We start from the raw sequence: 17,276 nt of genomic DNA on the forward strand, positions 1-17,276 counted from the left end.
GGACTTTCTTCTTTCCAATGCGCGATATGGGTAGTGGAATTTATGATATCAAGGAGTTGTTTGATGTAAAGTATAAAGTATAATATTCTCATGATAAAATGTAGGATTATTTTATCCCAAGTTTGGTTGAAGATATTAGATAGTTTTTGAATTATTATCCCACTATTTTTGCCAAGTAATGAAAGAGATAGATTATTTTATACACAAAATAGAATAACTTACTCCGAATAACTTATTTCCAACGGAACGACCCCAAGGCCTAAAAGAGCCTCCAAGGCAGTCCCTTTTTTTGACCTCATTGTAGTATCCTCGTGGAGTCTAGATTTAACTTGAAAAGCAAACAAAGCAATTGTTTACATTATTTAATGAACCACAAGTACAAATGGGGTTGGTCTCAAGAAAATGCGGCTAACCTATGAAAGAGTTAATTAAAGTATCTTTTTGAGTTGAAGCAGAATTTGCAACTCACTTCAGCATTGCTTTTGATGCCAAAAATAATCATTACAAATCTGGGATATAATAATACAAACATGCTTAGTTCAGATTTTAACATGTGTCTTTACGTCGATATTAAGCACTCCCTTGTTTTCTTTATTTATTTTAATAATTACTATTTGAACACTTAAATGATTTAAAAAACATATTTAAGTGATAATTTTAAATCATAATTTTTTTTCTTTTTGTTTTTAATATTTTAAATTATTAAATATCAGAATTTAAGTATTTTTATATAGTTTCTAAATGTATATCATCATATATAAGAAATGGGAATAAACACACACGTTATTATAAAAAGTATAACCACACACAACTCTACCTTCATAAATTCAAATAAAATGAAAATATATGGGAGAAAAAGTAGGTCATTGAATTGAATAAATGAAAGCATAATTAATTATTTTTAAAATTAGTCTATTATTATTTATAGAGTATTACTACCCTTGATCGATTATACATACAACTTAAATAAATTATAAATATACAATTAATATTTCTTGGGCCCGTGCACCGCACAGGCTATCGATTAGTAGTATAAAAATAAAAGGAAAAACTACATAACACACATACATCACTACCAGATATACTATACTTACCTCTAGTTTAATATAATTACACATATTACCACTTTTAATATTTATACCATATGTTTTAAAAGATTTAATTAGATACACAAATTTCTTAAATATAGTATTGGATAATTATCTTAAATTTAAACTCCTTAATTAATGGTCATTTACAAGTCAATTTTTTTCTATTCCCATCTGCCGCCGTTTCCCCACCCCATGTCCCGCCGCCCACTTTCTTTCTTCATTTTCTCCCTCTTTATTCCTTCATTCTCTCAATGTATGTTTGCATGTTCAAATCAATATTTTGCATATAGGTTTGTTTTTATTGTTTTATTATTCTCATGTGGTTTTGTATCAGATTAAAATTCATAATGTTCTTAAGTTCAATTTTAAAAAGTTTTACAAATTAGGTTTTATATTTTTTGATTTTGTTGTTTCTCAAACACTTTAATGGCTGACCATTCTCAAAATCGGATGATTCTTGTTAAATGTACTACACATTAATAATATTATACTAAATCAGACAAGTTTTATTTGTTTATTTTTGCTCAAGAATTTCTCATTGTAGGGACTGACTCTTCATCCATCAACATTCAAGTCGAGAATAGATCTAAGTATAGGAACGACTCAATCAAGATGGAAGAATTACGTAAAGTTTTAATAAACAGAATAAATACACCATTAGATATGGAACAATGTTGGATACACATTATGTATCTAGTTAAGAGTTCATGTATCTGACTTAAGATTATATGTATCTATGAGGAAAAAATTCAGATGCTAAAAAGGGAAGAATTTTGAAATATTTTACTTTTTTTTTTGGATTAATGTTAACAAATAGTCTACCATTGTGATTTGTTCCTATATTTGTGTGTTTCAGATACACATAATTTTATGTATTGTGCTTATTATGTATCCGAGATATATGTTTTTGAATATAATGTATGAAACTAATACTTGATACATCAAATTAATAATAGATACATATAAAAAATACATGAAATTAAAATTAGATTATATAAATAGATACAATTACACTAAATAAATCTAGATACTTCTATGTTACATATGGATGTACATGTATGATGCTCATGTATCTAAGTGTTTAGTTGGTTGGATACATCATATATTGACAATAGATACATCAAATTAAGATATTTATTAATTTAAGAGAAATAAAATGAAATTAATCGAATTACATGACTAAGATATGCATTTTTTTTTTGTCTTTTATTATCAATATTAATGAATTTATTATTTCAAAAAATAATAAAATGAAATTAATTAAACATATATTCACTCCTTGATTTTGGCATTATATTAAGGGATTTGATTAATTTAAATTTTCAAAATTAATTTTCCATGTATTATGAAAATCCTCAATTACTTCTCTCAGTTACAACCAATTAATTTAAACAAATAACATATGTATCTCAGTTTTAAAATTCGACAGATACATGTATCTCACAGATTCCAACTCGCGTATCCTAAACATGAAATATGGTAGAGGAAGTAATATTTGAAACTATCAAAAATTTTAGTAATTGGACCTAAACTAGTGGAATTTATGTAGTTTGCCCTAAGAAGATTCACTCTTCCAATATAAATGGATTGAAAGCCCAACTTTAAATGATTTAACTTTGAAACTCTCTCTTTTATTATTGGTCTTTATCATTGGGCTCAAGCCCAAGTAGTCTATGGGCCTGAACAACCAAAGATGAGGAACAACCGAACAAGTATATCATTGAAATTTTTTGGAAATCCTTTCACAATCAACGAGAGTCGTGTGTATCATCTCTAACAACATATAAGGTAAGTTGTTAAATCTCTCTGTTAAAGAAATTCAATAATAACTCGTACGTAATATTTGAACATAAGATATTTAACAAACTTTTTATTTATTGGTATACGTCATTTTAAATCTAACATTGATATTATATTTTCTATTTCAATTTGTTACTTTCTTGATGGAATAGTATAAACATTTCATCCTTTGGTCTAATCTCAACATAAATAATTAAAAGAATCAAGTCCATATATAGAGAAAAAGAATTGTGAGATTATCAGAGTATCTAAGATTGCATCATATTGAATTCCAAATGAAGCAAAGTTTTTTTTTTTTCTAGTTTTACAACACCCAATCGCATTACACTTTTTTTATTTATTTAAAGAAAACAAAAGGAGAAACTTTTTTGCATAAATATACTTGGTATAGTTGATTTCAGGTGGAAGCAAAGGAAATTAAAGGCAAGTCTATGATTGGAAAAATTAGAATAATTGCTCTTGAGTGAGACATAAGGGATATGGTTATTCTATCCCTATTTACTTTCTTCTTCAACAAGTTCTAGCAACTTATACTATTAACGTGCCACGTCTCTTATAAAAAAATAATCCAAAGATTGCAGAAGCAGCTACTTTAGACAAAGAGGAATAATGGAATTAAGGCCCTTTATATTTTTTTAAATTTCATTCTGCGAGTTAAATGAAATAGGATTAGTATTAGTATAGACTATAGTGCTTTACCACCAAAGTTAGTATATATATATAAAATACCCTTAATTCGTTTCACATTCGAGTTTTATGTTTACAAAATAATATTCTAGGGGGCAATAAACTTTTCATTAACGGACTATAGTCAATACGAATTCAAATTTATTATATCAATAAACTACGAATATTGGATGAATATATAAGAAAAAATTTCTTATGATTTTTTTTTCCAACGTAACCTTTTACGTTAAGCCTCTTTAGTTGCGACATGCTCGGGCAAAAAAAAGCATGAGTTCGCCGGGAAGGAAAGAAACATAGTAGAATATTTTTTTTGTTTTAATTTATTTGTCCTATTCTTTTTAATATATTTTAAAAAGAATGTTTTTTTAGCAACTATTTAATTTCAACTTTCTACATATAATATCACAAGATTAAAGAATATTTTGATATATTTGACATATATTTAATTAAAGACCTCAAGATTTAAAAATCGGTGCCAAATCAAAATATGGAACAAATTTAAATAAAAGACACAGAGGCGGACCCACACTATAGAAAGGGGGTGCACGTGCAACCGCTAACTTTCGAAAGAATCATATGTATATATGTATATCTATTTTGAAAAGCTGGTAGAAATTAGGATATAGTTAACAGTACACTCATGGAAAACATAGAAGTGCCCTTGTGCTACTGGTACAAACTTTTAAAACTTGTGGTCCAAAATGAATGATAGAAATTTGTGTGACTGTAAATCATTTCATTATGGGTAAAATAGACATTTTATAGTTAAATTGTTAATTTATATAGAAATGTGTCATTTTTTTTTAGACTGACTAAAAAGAAAAGTAAGTCACATAAATTGGGACTTAAAGAATAATAGTCTAGGCTAGTTACTTTTCAGCAACAACAAATAATAATAACAACAATAACATACTAAAAATGCAATCTCGTAAGGGGACTTAAAAATAATAGAATGAACATAAACTTCATTTCTACCTTTATGAAGTAAGAAAAATATTTCTAATAGACCCTCGGCTCCAAAAAGTCTAGCCTAGTTATCAACCATGTAATCAAAACATAATTGTTATCGTAAAATTTGAAAATTCTAAAATTTCATGTGCAGTATTAATTATCTTCGTTATAACGGTTAGAAAATCGAGATCGGGTTCTGTCTTATTAAAACTTTAATTTAAAAAAAAAAAAACATAGTGCAGGTTTCTTTCATACAAGACGCCGTGTTTTATTCCTTTTTTCTCCCAATATAGTAAAAGATTAAACAGAGTTGGGGAATGGTCACTGTCCCTTCTCACTTCTGCCAAATCTTGTAAATGGATATAAACAAAGCAGCTGCTTCTTACAGCAACCATTGGGATTCACGCGTATACTATTTAGAGTTTCTTGAATCCCAAACAGATCAATCATCATTCATCATTCGCCATAAATATATGCCTCATATTTCTACTATAGTCCAATCTTTTTATAATAACGTGATTTGTCTAATTTTTTTTAATTGTATGAAACATTTCCATGTATAAACAACATGTAGAGAGTAATAAACAAACAAACAAAAGTCTAGTGAAATTTCATGACTTAAAATTGAAAATAGTAGAATATATACAAATTTTACTTCTATCTAATAAAAATTAAAAAACTATTTCGAAAGACCTTCAGTTCAATCAAGGTGAGGTGAAAGAAACGAAAACAAAAAGCTAATAGAGAATATATAGTATAAAATAATAGCGTTATAGCATATCAGATGGTTGTTGTACATAAATTTGATTGTACCTTTTTTTGCCCACTTGTATATCATCCAATTATTTTACTATTGGGTGAGTTGTCTATCTCTTTCCTTGTATCTGTCTTTAGCTACTTTTTTGCTCAATTACAATATATTAATTCAAAGGATTTAGCTAGGCCAACTGTAAAATTAATAATTCTGTGGTTCTCTAGTATAATATGCCAAGCAAAAAATGGGACATAAACAAATTGTCATGGACCCATGTCCGCCAATCATCAAATACTACCGTTACCCCCATCATATCATCCAGAACACGGGCACCTATGATTAAGTGAATATATAGATATAGGAAAAAAAATTGACTATTTATTTTTTAAATAAGATAATTTTGTCCTTTGTTTTATTTTTAGAACAAAGATGCATTTATTAGTAGCTCAAACATACTACAGTCACAGTTAGTCAAATAGTTCAAATTTCTGTTTTGATTAACAATTGCTTCAGCTCGAAAGAAATATGGTCAATTTTTCTTATGAATAAGTCATAATACAAACAATTTTGTCATCTATTGCCTGTAACTCAAAAGCAAAACTGGCCATTGGTTTATTCTAGATGGAGCAACAGTACAAAAAGATAACAGTACAAAAAATGTCTCCTATTTTAATTTTAATTATCTTTTGCAAAAAATATCAAATGACTAAATCTGCTGTTATTTTTCATTCCCAAAATTTGCCCTCCCTTTGATTGTTATCGATCTTAGCTTTGACATTTGTCATAGTAGATCGAGTCACATATGTAAATAAATGATCCAAATAATCGAGAAGGCTCAAATTAATATACTTATGAATAATGTTTAAACACTATGTAGCTTCCACCATATCAGCCAAATCTAACCCATGTTCTCCAAAGCCATTAATGGAAGGAGTATATTTGAAACAAAAGAAAATGACTTAATTTCATGCATCGATAGATGAACATAGGGAAAATATAAAATAAATCACTTATATTAGGTGTATATTTGGGTTTTTTTTTCTCTATCTATTTTGGGTATAAGTGATGAGTTCAATTTAATATTGTGTTTTCTCTCTTATAGGCGCGACCAATAAGGCAAGGTCAATGTTGCTGTCTTTCAGTACTTCCTTGGTCACTAACACTAATTAAGTGGGCAATATTAAGAAAGCATATACACCCACCCTAGCTCAGTCTCGCCAATAATGGTGGCCTTTAAAATTCAATGCTCAAACCTCAGTACATCTAAATTTTAATATTATGACATTTTTTAAATCTATATTATGGATTTACCTGTATAACTGAAAAATAGTAATTTTCAAGGAAAAAAGAAATATTACGATCTAAATAAATTGAAGAGCCTAAATACTTTGTGAGATGGTGACAAAAACTTTTCGATAAGTATTTTTGTTAGAAAATTTCGATAAAAAATGGTTAACTATAAGAAATTTTAATTTCGTTTTCAAAAAGATTTTGTAGAAGAATGTTACGTGACTCGAAAATAGTTGGAAAACACCGTTAGGGTCCTACCATTGTCGGTGCAAATTACTTGTTAATCTTCTCCACAATCATCGCTTACGCGTATGGACTTGATTTACTCGTGACCCTAACGGGTCCTACATCTAGCCATGTTCCAGCTGTAACCTTTGCATTCCATCGAAGACAACAAATCAAACCTCCAGCTGCAGAAATCACCTAGACTCTGCATAACCCAAAACACCTGACGTGGTTAGCCCATTACCTAATCACATGGCCTATTGGGCCCATTTTTTCCTTCTAAATCCAGCCTGTTAAGAGGTTCATTTTGTATGTTTTTGCATGGACCCACCCAGATGACGACCCTCCTCTAGCCGTTATGCCTTTTAACTTGCCTACTTATATGCACTTAACTTCACACTCTTTAGACACAATCAATCATCCTCTCTTTTTCTCTTCCTACTACTGTCTTTCTATATTTTCTTTGATTAATATTAGCCACCATGGATAGGAAATTTGTATTTTTAGTTTCAATTTTGTGCATTGTAGTAGCAAGTGTCACGGGTCAGACACCCGCTGCAGCACCAGCCAAAGCACCCGTAGGTGCTAAGGTTGGTACTACTCCACCCGCTGCTGCACCAACTAAGCCCAAATCACCTGCTCCCGCTACAGCACCAGCCTCGGCTCCACCTACAGCTGTTCCTGTTGCTCCAGTAACCGCTCCAGCCACTGCTCCCACTACCCCTGTTGTTACTGCACCCGTATCAGCACCAGCAAGTTCTCCACCAGTTAAAGCACCAGTACAATCTCCTCCAGTGGCTGCACCAGTACAATCTCCACCAGCAGCTGCACCTGTACAATCTCCACCAGCTCCAGCTCCAGAGGTAGCTACACCACCAGCTGTTTCTACTCCACCGGCTGCAGCTCCAGTTGCTGCACCTGTTGCTTCGGAGACAACTCCAGCTCCGGCTCCCAGCAAAGGAAAAGGAAAGGGAAAGAAAAAGGGAAAGAAACACAATGCATCACCAGCACCTTCTCCCGATATGATGAGCCCACCTGCACCTCCTTCCGAAGCTCCTGGACCTAACATGGACTCCGATTCAGCTCCCAGCCCATCTCTTAACGATGAGGTACGATCTCTTCCTAATTTTTCTTAAAAGTTTTAATCTTCTATTCCTGTCTGGATCATTAATTAGTGCCAATCCAGATCCAGTTAGTAATACATACAACCAGTAACTGCTCATAATATAGTACTACAAGTTTTAGCTTATCTGCATTCTCGTAATTCCAAATGAATATGATTTACGCTAATTGCATACAGAGGATCTAAAGTTCATTTGCCAGAACTCGATAGCTTTGATCAAATCCTAAATTTATTTTTAGAAATATATAACAATTCTAAGATCCATAAGTTCAAATTTCGGGCAATAATTGTATATGCATATATGCCTGCAATTGAGAACATTTACATTTTATTGATTCATACTAATTGGTATGAATATGGTGTCGTAGTGTATGTTAGCTTCGTCGGTGGGGAGTGACGTAAGTCAACCTAAAGACATTTACGTTTTACAGCTTTCATAATTTGGTTATTTTAAGGGCAGGTCTATCAGTTGTTCATGATGACTTATGAAGATGAGACTTTAATTTTTACTTTGACTTACCTTCAAATGGTATTTCTGTGTTGGGTAACCCGGATTACTCACTAAAAATCATTTTTTATTGTTTAATCATTATTTATATTTTTTTAGGCAATTAACATTTTTAGTAAATATTTCTAAAGCAGATAGCGATACTATAGTTAACTAACGCTGATTTTTTTTCAACAATTCTTTATCAATATAGAGCTATTTTTGTTATATTGAATGGCATATGGTGTCGGTGGAAGATCATTAATTAATGGCGTAGATATATATATTAGCTCGCTGCACGGTGACAGAAAAGATTCTTGCAATCTTCAGTAGTTGTAGTGTTCACTTCAAAACCCAACAGTAATAAGTTGGACAAAGAAACATTAAAGGTCACTAAGCACGAGGCAACACAATAATGTAGGATCAATCAATGCACATGCACGGCTTGTACTGTGTATTTGCATTATTTTTATCACTACAATACATATTGTGGATCTGAATTAATATTTAAAAATTAATAACAAAGATATTAATATATTGTGGGGATCTAATGCAGAGTGGAGCAGAGAAATTGAAGATGCTGGGAAGTTTGGTAGCTGGATGGGCTATGATGAGCTGGCTCTTGTTCTAAAGAGCTTAATTATTTTGTCAAAAACATATTTTGTCCAGTATTTTGATATTTGACATGTATAATTTATCTTTTGGTTATTTATGGTGCTTTATGGTCAAGGGGTCCTCATTTGGATCTGCTTAGAGATTTGGCCACATTGGCTCCTTTCTTTATATTCTTTCGTGGAGTGTAAGGGTCGAAGATTTGTCCTAGTCTTCACTACTTTACTCCTTTTGGACTCGCACTTTCCTCTATTTATATAGAAGATTTCATTTGTTTATTTGTCGATTTCTCATCTCACAACTTACTCTGCACTCTGCTTTTAATGCACTTTATTTATTTATTACCTTCCCCATTTTAATTTGTTTGTAAAATTTAAGAAAATAAAAAACTATTAATATCAACGTTATTTAATAACAATATTACTAATACACTATATTTAATAACTTTCTTATGCATACTATCAAACGACTGCTTAGTGATTTTCCAAATTTCAACTTCGATTATTAAAATTTTGTGAAGGGGTATCTGTATAAAAATAGTTTATTATATGAAGTAGGAAGCTCTTAGCCTTTGTAGCAATCATTTAAGTTGGTCGAGTTTACTAGTGAGTAGTGACAACTCTTAAACTTGTGAACGAGTCAAAAGAAATTCTAAACTTTATCTGTATATTAAACTTTGAATCAGTCTTGGGAAAAAGTAAATTAAAGTAACTTATTGATTTCTTAATGCAGAAGAAAGGAAACCATAATAATTTAACAATAAATGTCTCTTGTACGTATCATCCAACTTTATGGATCCAGCTCCTCTCCATTATCCCTTCCCTCCATTTCGTCAAGTGCACGTCTAAATTAGAGACATGTATCATATTTAAAGTTTAAAGATCAAGATTATATTATATTAAATTAACAAACATCATAATCATAGTTAAGTCAATTAATTTTAGAAAACTACTCTCCAAATTTAATAAGAATTACAATATATTCCATACAAATTTGATATTTATTAATATCATTAATTTCATCTTATATTTTTCATTTAAATTTAAATATTAAAATTGTAGAACATGAAACGTTTATATTTAATGTGATATATAATAATCTTCAAAAATATTTGCATTTAAAACAATGTTTTCTTCTATTTCACAAAAAAAAGAAAAAAATAAAAGAATACATTTATTAAAAAAAAACATATTATATTTTTTCCCCTTCAAACACAATAGCCACATTTTCTCCTTGGAATAATCTTAGTATTTACGTTTAATTCTAAAAACCTTTCATCTTGTTATTTTTATTTTTATTTCGTGTCTTTTACTTTATGATTTTTTTCCACACTGATAATTCTTAACTTTTTTGTTTTGTTTCTCAATATAGTATATATAATATTTCAAGAGCAAAGTTTACTAGTACATAAATTGTTTAGTTGATTCTCACCTTAAATATTATACAATTTAATAATTAATTACAAAAATATAATATGAAATTAATGATAATAATAAATGTCAAATTTTGTTTAGAATATATTGTAATTCTTATCAAATTTGAAGAGTAGTTTTTTAAAATTAGTTGACTTAACTATGATTATGATATTTGTTAATATAATATAATCTTGACCTTTAAACTTTAAATATGACACACGTCTCTAATCTAGACATGCACTTGACGAAATGGAGGGAAGGGATGATGGAGGGGAGCCATTGCGGGAAGGGGCTCCTCTCCAGTACATAATTTCTCCAGTTGATCCAGTGCATATTCAATTTAATGACATCTGTCAATTTTAAAATCTAATGGTCTATATTTATTTAAATAAAGCAGCCTTTAAACACGAGGCTTCAAACAAAAACCTTTTATACTCCTTCTGTTTAGGAAAGAAAATCAAGCACAACTCTTATCATGTTTCTTGATTTCAACAATACGTTTTCCCTTTTGTTATATCTATTTTTATACATTACTCTTCCTCATCACTCACTCACCAGTTCTTTCGATTTACGTGTCTTCCGAAAGAGAACACAGAACAACAAAAGAATTCACAACTGACGAAAATAAAACTCAACTGATAAGGTAATTCGATTTTTAATCGAAAGCAGAGATTTTTTAAATGGGAATTACGTAAATATACACTTCGGTCATCTAGTCATACCAACATGGCTGAAGTATTACATTACCTCACGTCGACAGTTTATGTTGTGTATAGTATATATGAAATATACAGTATTTAAATGTTGTGTATGTATTTTGTAAACTAGATAGCCCAAATACGTCGGGTTGTAATTTACTACACAGCCACAATTGATACTTGGCCCAATTGAAGGAATTACAGTTTTGTAGACTGAATTTGACACCCCAAAACTCAAAACTGATCAAGAGCCCCACCAGTTATGCATTTTTAAAGGCCAGAAGTCTGTGGACTTTAGCCTAATATAAGCAGATTTGAATGCAAGAAAATAACGAAATCCCTAACAAGTAAGACTCCTAAACAGAATTCCAAAGACAAAACTTGAGATTAGCAGAGAACAGTGTGTGTTTATTTTCCATCAAAATCTAAAACTGCCGGATCAATATTACAAGCTCTAACTAATTTCCCTAATGCAGGTGCTAAAGTCACTGTCTCAATTAGGCATACCCAAAAACATGTGATGTAATCACAGCAAACCCACTCTTAATGCTTCATAGAGCAAACCCAACAATCCAACACTTCTTAACGGAAAGAAGTGGGGAAGGCTATAGCTTGTATAAAGGCTAAATATTTAAGCTCCGACTAAAAGGATACAACATGATCTCAGCTTTCTGCTGATAACATATATCAATTATCTATGCTTGAGCTACTTCTGTTTTTTACAAACCAATTGGGGAAGGTAACTCCCCGTGAAATGAGGTATACAATGAAGGCAATGTATGCACCCGTTAATGCAACTACAACAGATGTAAACAACATCCCACTGACAGCAGAAGATAAAGAGTCCATCAAAAGATAGCCATTAATCAACATAACCAGCACAGCCACTAGCCATGATATCACCTAAAAGGAACAGAAGAAATATTAGATGTAAGCAGTATCAGAACCACTAAGCATGCAAAGTTGGATCACATAGAAATTACATTCCCGACACAAATATTCATTCTAAGAGACGATGAAAATCCCAGACGATTGTGTCTAACAAAACATGTGACAGTATGTTTTGCCAAGCATAATTAATATTTATCTATTATTATGAAAGCTGATAAAATTAACAAGCAAGGCTCTCAATCTGCATAACTATGCATCTACGCCTATAGCAGCTCCGTGGAAACTATTCAGTCAATTGAATCAAGTGATCAAGATTAAATAAAATGTAGGAGATTCTATCTCCCAGACAAGTAAAAATCTAAAATGATGTTGAACCAGACAATTCCCACATCTTAATGTACTTTGCTGATACTCTATAAACGTTAGCAAAAAGACAGGACACAATCGGACAAATAACAGAAAGAAGAAGGTGCTCCAAGTCCTAAGATCTAACAATGACACCTAATTCTCAACAAATATACCAGCAGATTCTGTCTAGGTCCAAGAGTATTTAGATTTCATACAAACTGGAAAAAAGTTTGGGCATGTCGCAACTTCAGTGGAGAAATGCACCATTTAAAGAACACAAATCAAAGAGTGGGACAAAAGGCACCTCTAACTTCAGCCCATTGTCCACATCCAAATTAAAAGTTAAACTTAATTAGGTATTCCTTTTCTTTTAAGAAAATCCTGTATAAATAACTATACTATATGGTGGTATCGAAATAAGTTAAAGATCTTGATAATTTAAAGGTAAAGATATTCTGATCCCCCAACCTGTTGTCAAATGATGAATGTTATTTTCGTGGATAAATTCCAAATTCAATAGGAGAAGAATTAAGTAATACATCAATTCTGACTTGTGAAAAAATCAGTTCACTCGAGCAGAACGTTTGAAGATACGAACATACCTTCATAGAAGAGCCAATCTTGAAAACACCCATGATTTCTTCTCTGGATACAAGACAAAGAAGGGGGATCAGTGCAAAAGGTATTTGGACGCACTGAAGAACGTTAAGCCACTCGTTGAGAACATCTAATGATTTCTCAGAGGTGTCAAAAGCAAGAGCAACGATCAGAGTTGGGACGATAGCACAACTTCTTGTTATTAATGCTCTCTGCCATTTTTTCAACCTCATGTGCAGAAAACCTCCCATGATAAATTGTCCAGCATAAGTCCCAGTAATAGTACTACTCTGTCCAGCAGCCAACAATCCAATAGCCCAGATATAAAGGATGGGGAACGATCCCCCACCATACTTATCCTGAAGATATTGACCAGCATTTTCTAGGCCAATGCTATTGGCTATTTCACTACCATAAAATGACTTCGCGAACACTGTCGTAACAAACAGATTGATCATGAATGAAATTGCCAAGGCAATTGTCGACTCTATGGAGTAGTACTTAAGTGCTTCTCGAACTCTGCCAATCTTACGGTTGTCAATGTCTCTGGACTGCACTAAGGCAGAATGTAGAAACACATTGTGAGGCATGATAACACACCCTACAATTCCCACCGCCTGCTTTATTGTCTTGGAGCTCAGTTTTGGAACCACCACACCTGCAGTTACAATTGATCAGGAGAATTTAAGGCCATGCATAAAAATGGTTTATGATTTGGACACTTGAAAAATGGCAGATATTAATATTGCAGTTATATTTTGTGCTGCATTTTCTCACCAACAAGAAGTTCAACTCCATTAGGTTTCGTCTCTCCAAAGATCCACGCAAATGAGACCGCCATAACTGCAATAAGGACGGCAAAGAGTGCTTCCAGCTTCCGCACTCCATAATTCTCAAGAAATAAGAATACAAAGCTGCATAAGAAAAAGATTGGAAAGGCGGTTCTTGAGCTCAATAGGCAATTAAACAGTCGACTAAATCATTATTGTGCTTCATTATTCAAAGGAAAAGCGAAAACTGTTTTATAATAAAAGAAAAAGAAATGAAGGAACCACATATGGTTCCAAAGTCTTGATAATATACAATGCAACATTTGATGGAGACAATTATTTAAAAAAAGTCAATCATTCAACTATACTTCAATCCAAAACTAATTGGGCCAGCTACATGAATCATCTTCATCCATTTCACAGATCATTATAAAATAATTAAACACTATACTATAGTGCGTCACTATTTAACTATTTAACCTAGCAAAAGTATAACCATTTCTTCTCCTCTATCCTCCACTTCTCCATTAGTTATATTTAAGTACATAGAAGAGAAGTTACGGAATCAAAAGGAGGCAACAAGCAAAGGCCTTTCGTGAGTCAAAGCTCAAATGAATTACAACCTGTGTCTCAATTTAAGCGTCTTTTTTAGTCTGTCACATAAAGATTGTCTCTTTACACATCAATTCCAACATTGTAACAGATAAGTTTAAGACCACGGGATTTCTTAAACTCTGTGCCGAGTGGCTAAATTGGGACAGAGCGAGTAGTATTATTTAACAATCAAAGCTTTCAAATGCATGAAAAAACAGAGCGAACAAGAGAGAAGAAAAAAGAAAATACCAATCAAGAGCAGTGATAACAACACCAGACCATAGAGGCAAGAACCCTCGACTCAAAATCTTTATCGCAATGGCACTTCCAATAACCTCTTGAATATCAGCCCCAATTAGAGCCAATTCCGTCATGACCCACAAAAGCAATCTAGCCCATTTAGGATACTCATCCCTACACAGCTCAGCCAAATGTCTAGAAGTAGCGACACCCAAACGAGCCGCTAAAAGCTGAACAAGTAATCCCATAGCCGTAGCCCAAAAGAGTAGCCATAACAGAGAATACCCAGCGATAGCCCCTGCCTGAAGATCTCCTTCAAGATTTCCCGGATCCAAAAAGGCTATACTCATCAAGAAACCCGGCCCAGTAAAAGCCCATAGCTTTTTCCAGGAAAAAGGAGGAGTTTTGGTAAAATCATCATCGTCGTGTTCTTCGTCGACTCCGATAATATGGACTTTATCGGAGTAATCATAGGCAGATTCTTCCTCGTTGGAATCGAGTAGTCGGTCGGCCAACAATTGGTGGTGTTCTTCTTCATCGTGTAGAGGCATTTATTTATTTAATTTATATTAATTAATATTACAGAGAAGGTAAACGGGTGAAGAAGATTTTGCGGTTAGAAGTTACAGATGGGTTCGGTTCTTTATAGTGGGAGTCTTTGGATCTTTTCTGGTTTTTCTTTTTAGACGATAAGACCCATTATGCTTTGAAAAATACCATCACGCTACTCTTTTATATTGAACCTATTTTTCTTTTGCTTTTTTGTCCCTTTAATGTGAATGTGAAGTTAGCTAAGAATAAGTAGGCGTTTGGTCATGTGATATCATATCACACTATGATATCGTGAAATGAAATCAGCATTTGGACATGTGATTTTACGTTGATTTTATCTCATAATTCCATATCATGAGGTGTGATTCCATATTCTCCAAAAATCATGATATGGTAATTCCATATCATGATTTGAGATATTTTTAATATAAAAATTAATTCACAAGTTTATATTTTATTAAAACAATCTCACATTTATATCTATTAACCATTTATTTTATATGTAAATAAAATTTATAATCACATCATTATTTTTTAAAATTTATTACTTACCGACATAAAATTTATTATTCTCACCAACATTTAGTCACTTTAACTCACACCAACCGATTGTTTAAGTGATGAAATATTTATGGTCTATGAGCATGAAAATATAGTTGTGGATGATATTGACCAACAAATGGCTCAAAGTAACAATGTTGATTCGTCTTCTCGGTCACATGATCGAGAAATGCAAGTTTAATGTGAGAAAATTGTATGTTTTATGTGGGAGGATTATATTAAAGACTAGTACACTACAATTTATGTTCAATTTTTTTTTAATTAAATTAAAGTTAGATGAAACAATTACTTAAGTGGAGAACAAATAGCTTTGTAATAATTTATTATGCGATTTTATAAATTTTTGTTTATTTGATAAGATTGAATAAACAATTGGGGCTATTTTAATAGTTTTACAACTTATGAGATTTTTATGTTTATAAGAAAATATACAACACAAAAATTTTATATCACATGTCCAAACAAAACTTCAATTTCATCTCATGATACCATATCGCATGGCCAAACGGGCCCTAAATAAAAATTCTCTCTCCGTCACAATTCATCTGTTCAGTAGTCAGGTTCCAAACCAACATATTAATCAAAATTTTATAGTTTGACTTTTAAAAAGGAAATCATGATAATTAAAAAAAAAAGGATAAAGTATCATTTATTTTACTCGTCTATTTTAATTAAAAAAATTAGTAAAAGAATGTTAGTATTTTTTTCCAGTTTTATCCTTATAACTAAGTAATCACTTCTCAAATTACTTGAATTCTACTAGTCTTACTAAAATTTAGAGTATTATAATTAATAAAAGCAACTTACTATAAAATTATTCTTACTCAATCTATGTTATCTTTCCTCATGACAATTGACAAATATATAGTTTTGATGTTTTCTCTAAGATTGTGCTGGTCATTTTTTTTGGTTTAAATTTTCCTTGCATATCATGTTATGATGCTAGTGGATTTGGGCATTTGGCATGATGTTTTTGTTGATATTGTAGTTACTTAGTAGTAGATAGTTTTGAATTTGGATAACTAGCAGTGTTTGCTCTGCTATTATTTTGTAGTGTTGCTCTTGGTAATTAATTAAATGAATGGTTAGTTACCAAAAAAAATAGATTAGGGGTTTACAAAAGAGAACCTTATTGCTGAAATCCGTTCATCTACCTTCGGAATAAGCCATTTTATTTGTCCACGAAAAAAAAAGAAGCATGATGCAAGATTATATTGAAGTTACTCTCATCAAGATTATGGTGTTACATGACACATCTCTACATTATCAAGATAAATCTAGTATAAGCATGTTTAGCGTATAAAAATTAATTTATATCCAAGTATATAATTTAACAATTTCAATCTAATTAATAGTATAGTTAGTGAAAACCATATGAAATCAAGGCGCAAATTCTTAGTAAAAACAAAAATATTACTCGCTGATTTCTTCATAATAGTCTAAGCTTAGTATAAACTATACATTTATTATAGTTAAAATTTAGTAAATCAAAAAGAATATATTACTTAAAATTTATAAACTTAAAATGTTTGAACCCGCGTAACGATAGACTAATTGTACTCCCTCTGTCCCTAATTACTTGTTCACTTT

The 17,276-nt window shown here is 31.5% G+C and overlaps 2 protein-coding genes across 2 annotated transcripts; one reads left to right on the forward strand and one right to left on the reverse strand.

The window, feature by feature from the left end:
• Positions 1 to 7,206: 7,206 nt before the first annotated feature.
• Positions 7,207 to 9,282, forward strand: LOC125848584 (lysine-rich arabinogalactan protein 18). Its single transcript, XM_049528465.1, has 2 exons — positions 7,207 to 7,907; positions 8,965 to 9,282. Exons 1-2 carry the CDS (start codon positions 7,281 to 7,283, stop codon positions 9,037 to 9,039), a joined length of 702 nt encoding a protein of 233 aa, XP_049384422.1. The 5' UTR covers positions 7,207 to 7,280; the 3' UTR covers positions 9,040 to 9,282.
• Positions 9,283 to 11,520: 2,238 nt separating this feature from the next.
• On the reverse strand, positions 11,521 to 15,271 carry LOC125847709 (metal transporter Nramp3-like). Its single transcript, XM_049527376.1, has 4 exons — positions 14,583 to 15,271; positions 13,747 to 13,883; positions 12,975 to 13,627; positions 11,521 to 12,036 (listed from the first exon to the last, which is right to left on the reverse strand). Exons 1-4 carry the CDS (start codon positions 15,122 to 15,124, stop codon positions 11,821 to 11,823), a joined length of 1,548 nt encoding a protein of 515 aa, XP_049383333.1. The 5' UTR covers positions 15,125 to 15,271; the 3' UTR covers positions 11,521 to 11,820.
• Positions 15,272 to 17,276: the final 2,005 nt, after the last annotated feature.

The sequence above is a fragment of the Solanum stenotomum genome, chromosome 12 (genome assembly GCF_019186545.1).
Source record: "Solanum stenotomum isolate F172 chromosome 12, ASM1918654v1, whole genome shotgun sequence".
Classification (NCBI taxonomy): Eukaryota; Viridiplantae; Streptophyta; class Magnoliopsida; order Solanales; family Solanaceae; genus Solanum; species Solanum stenotomum.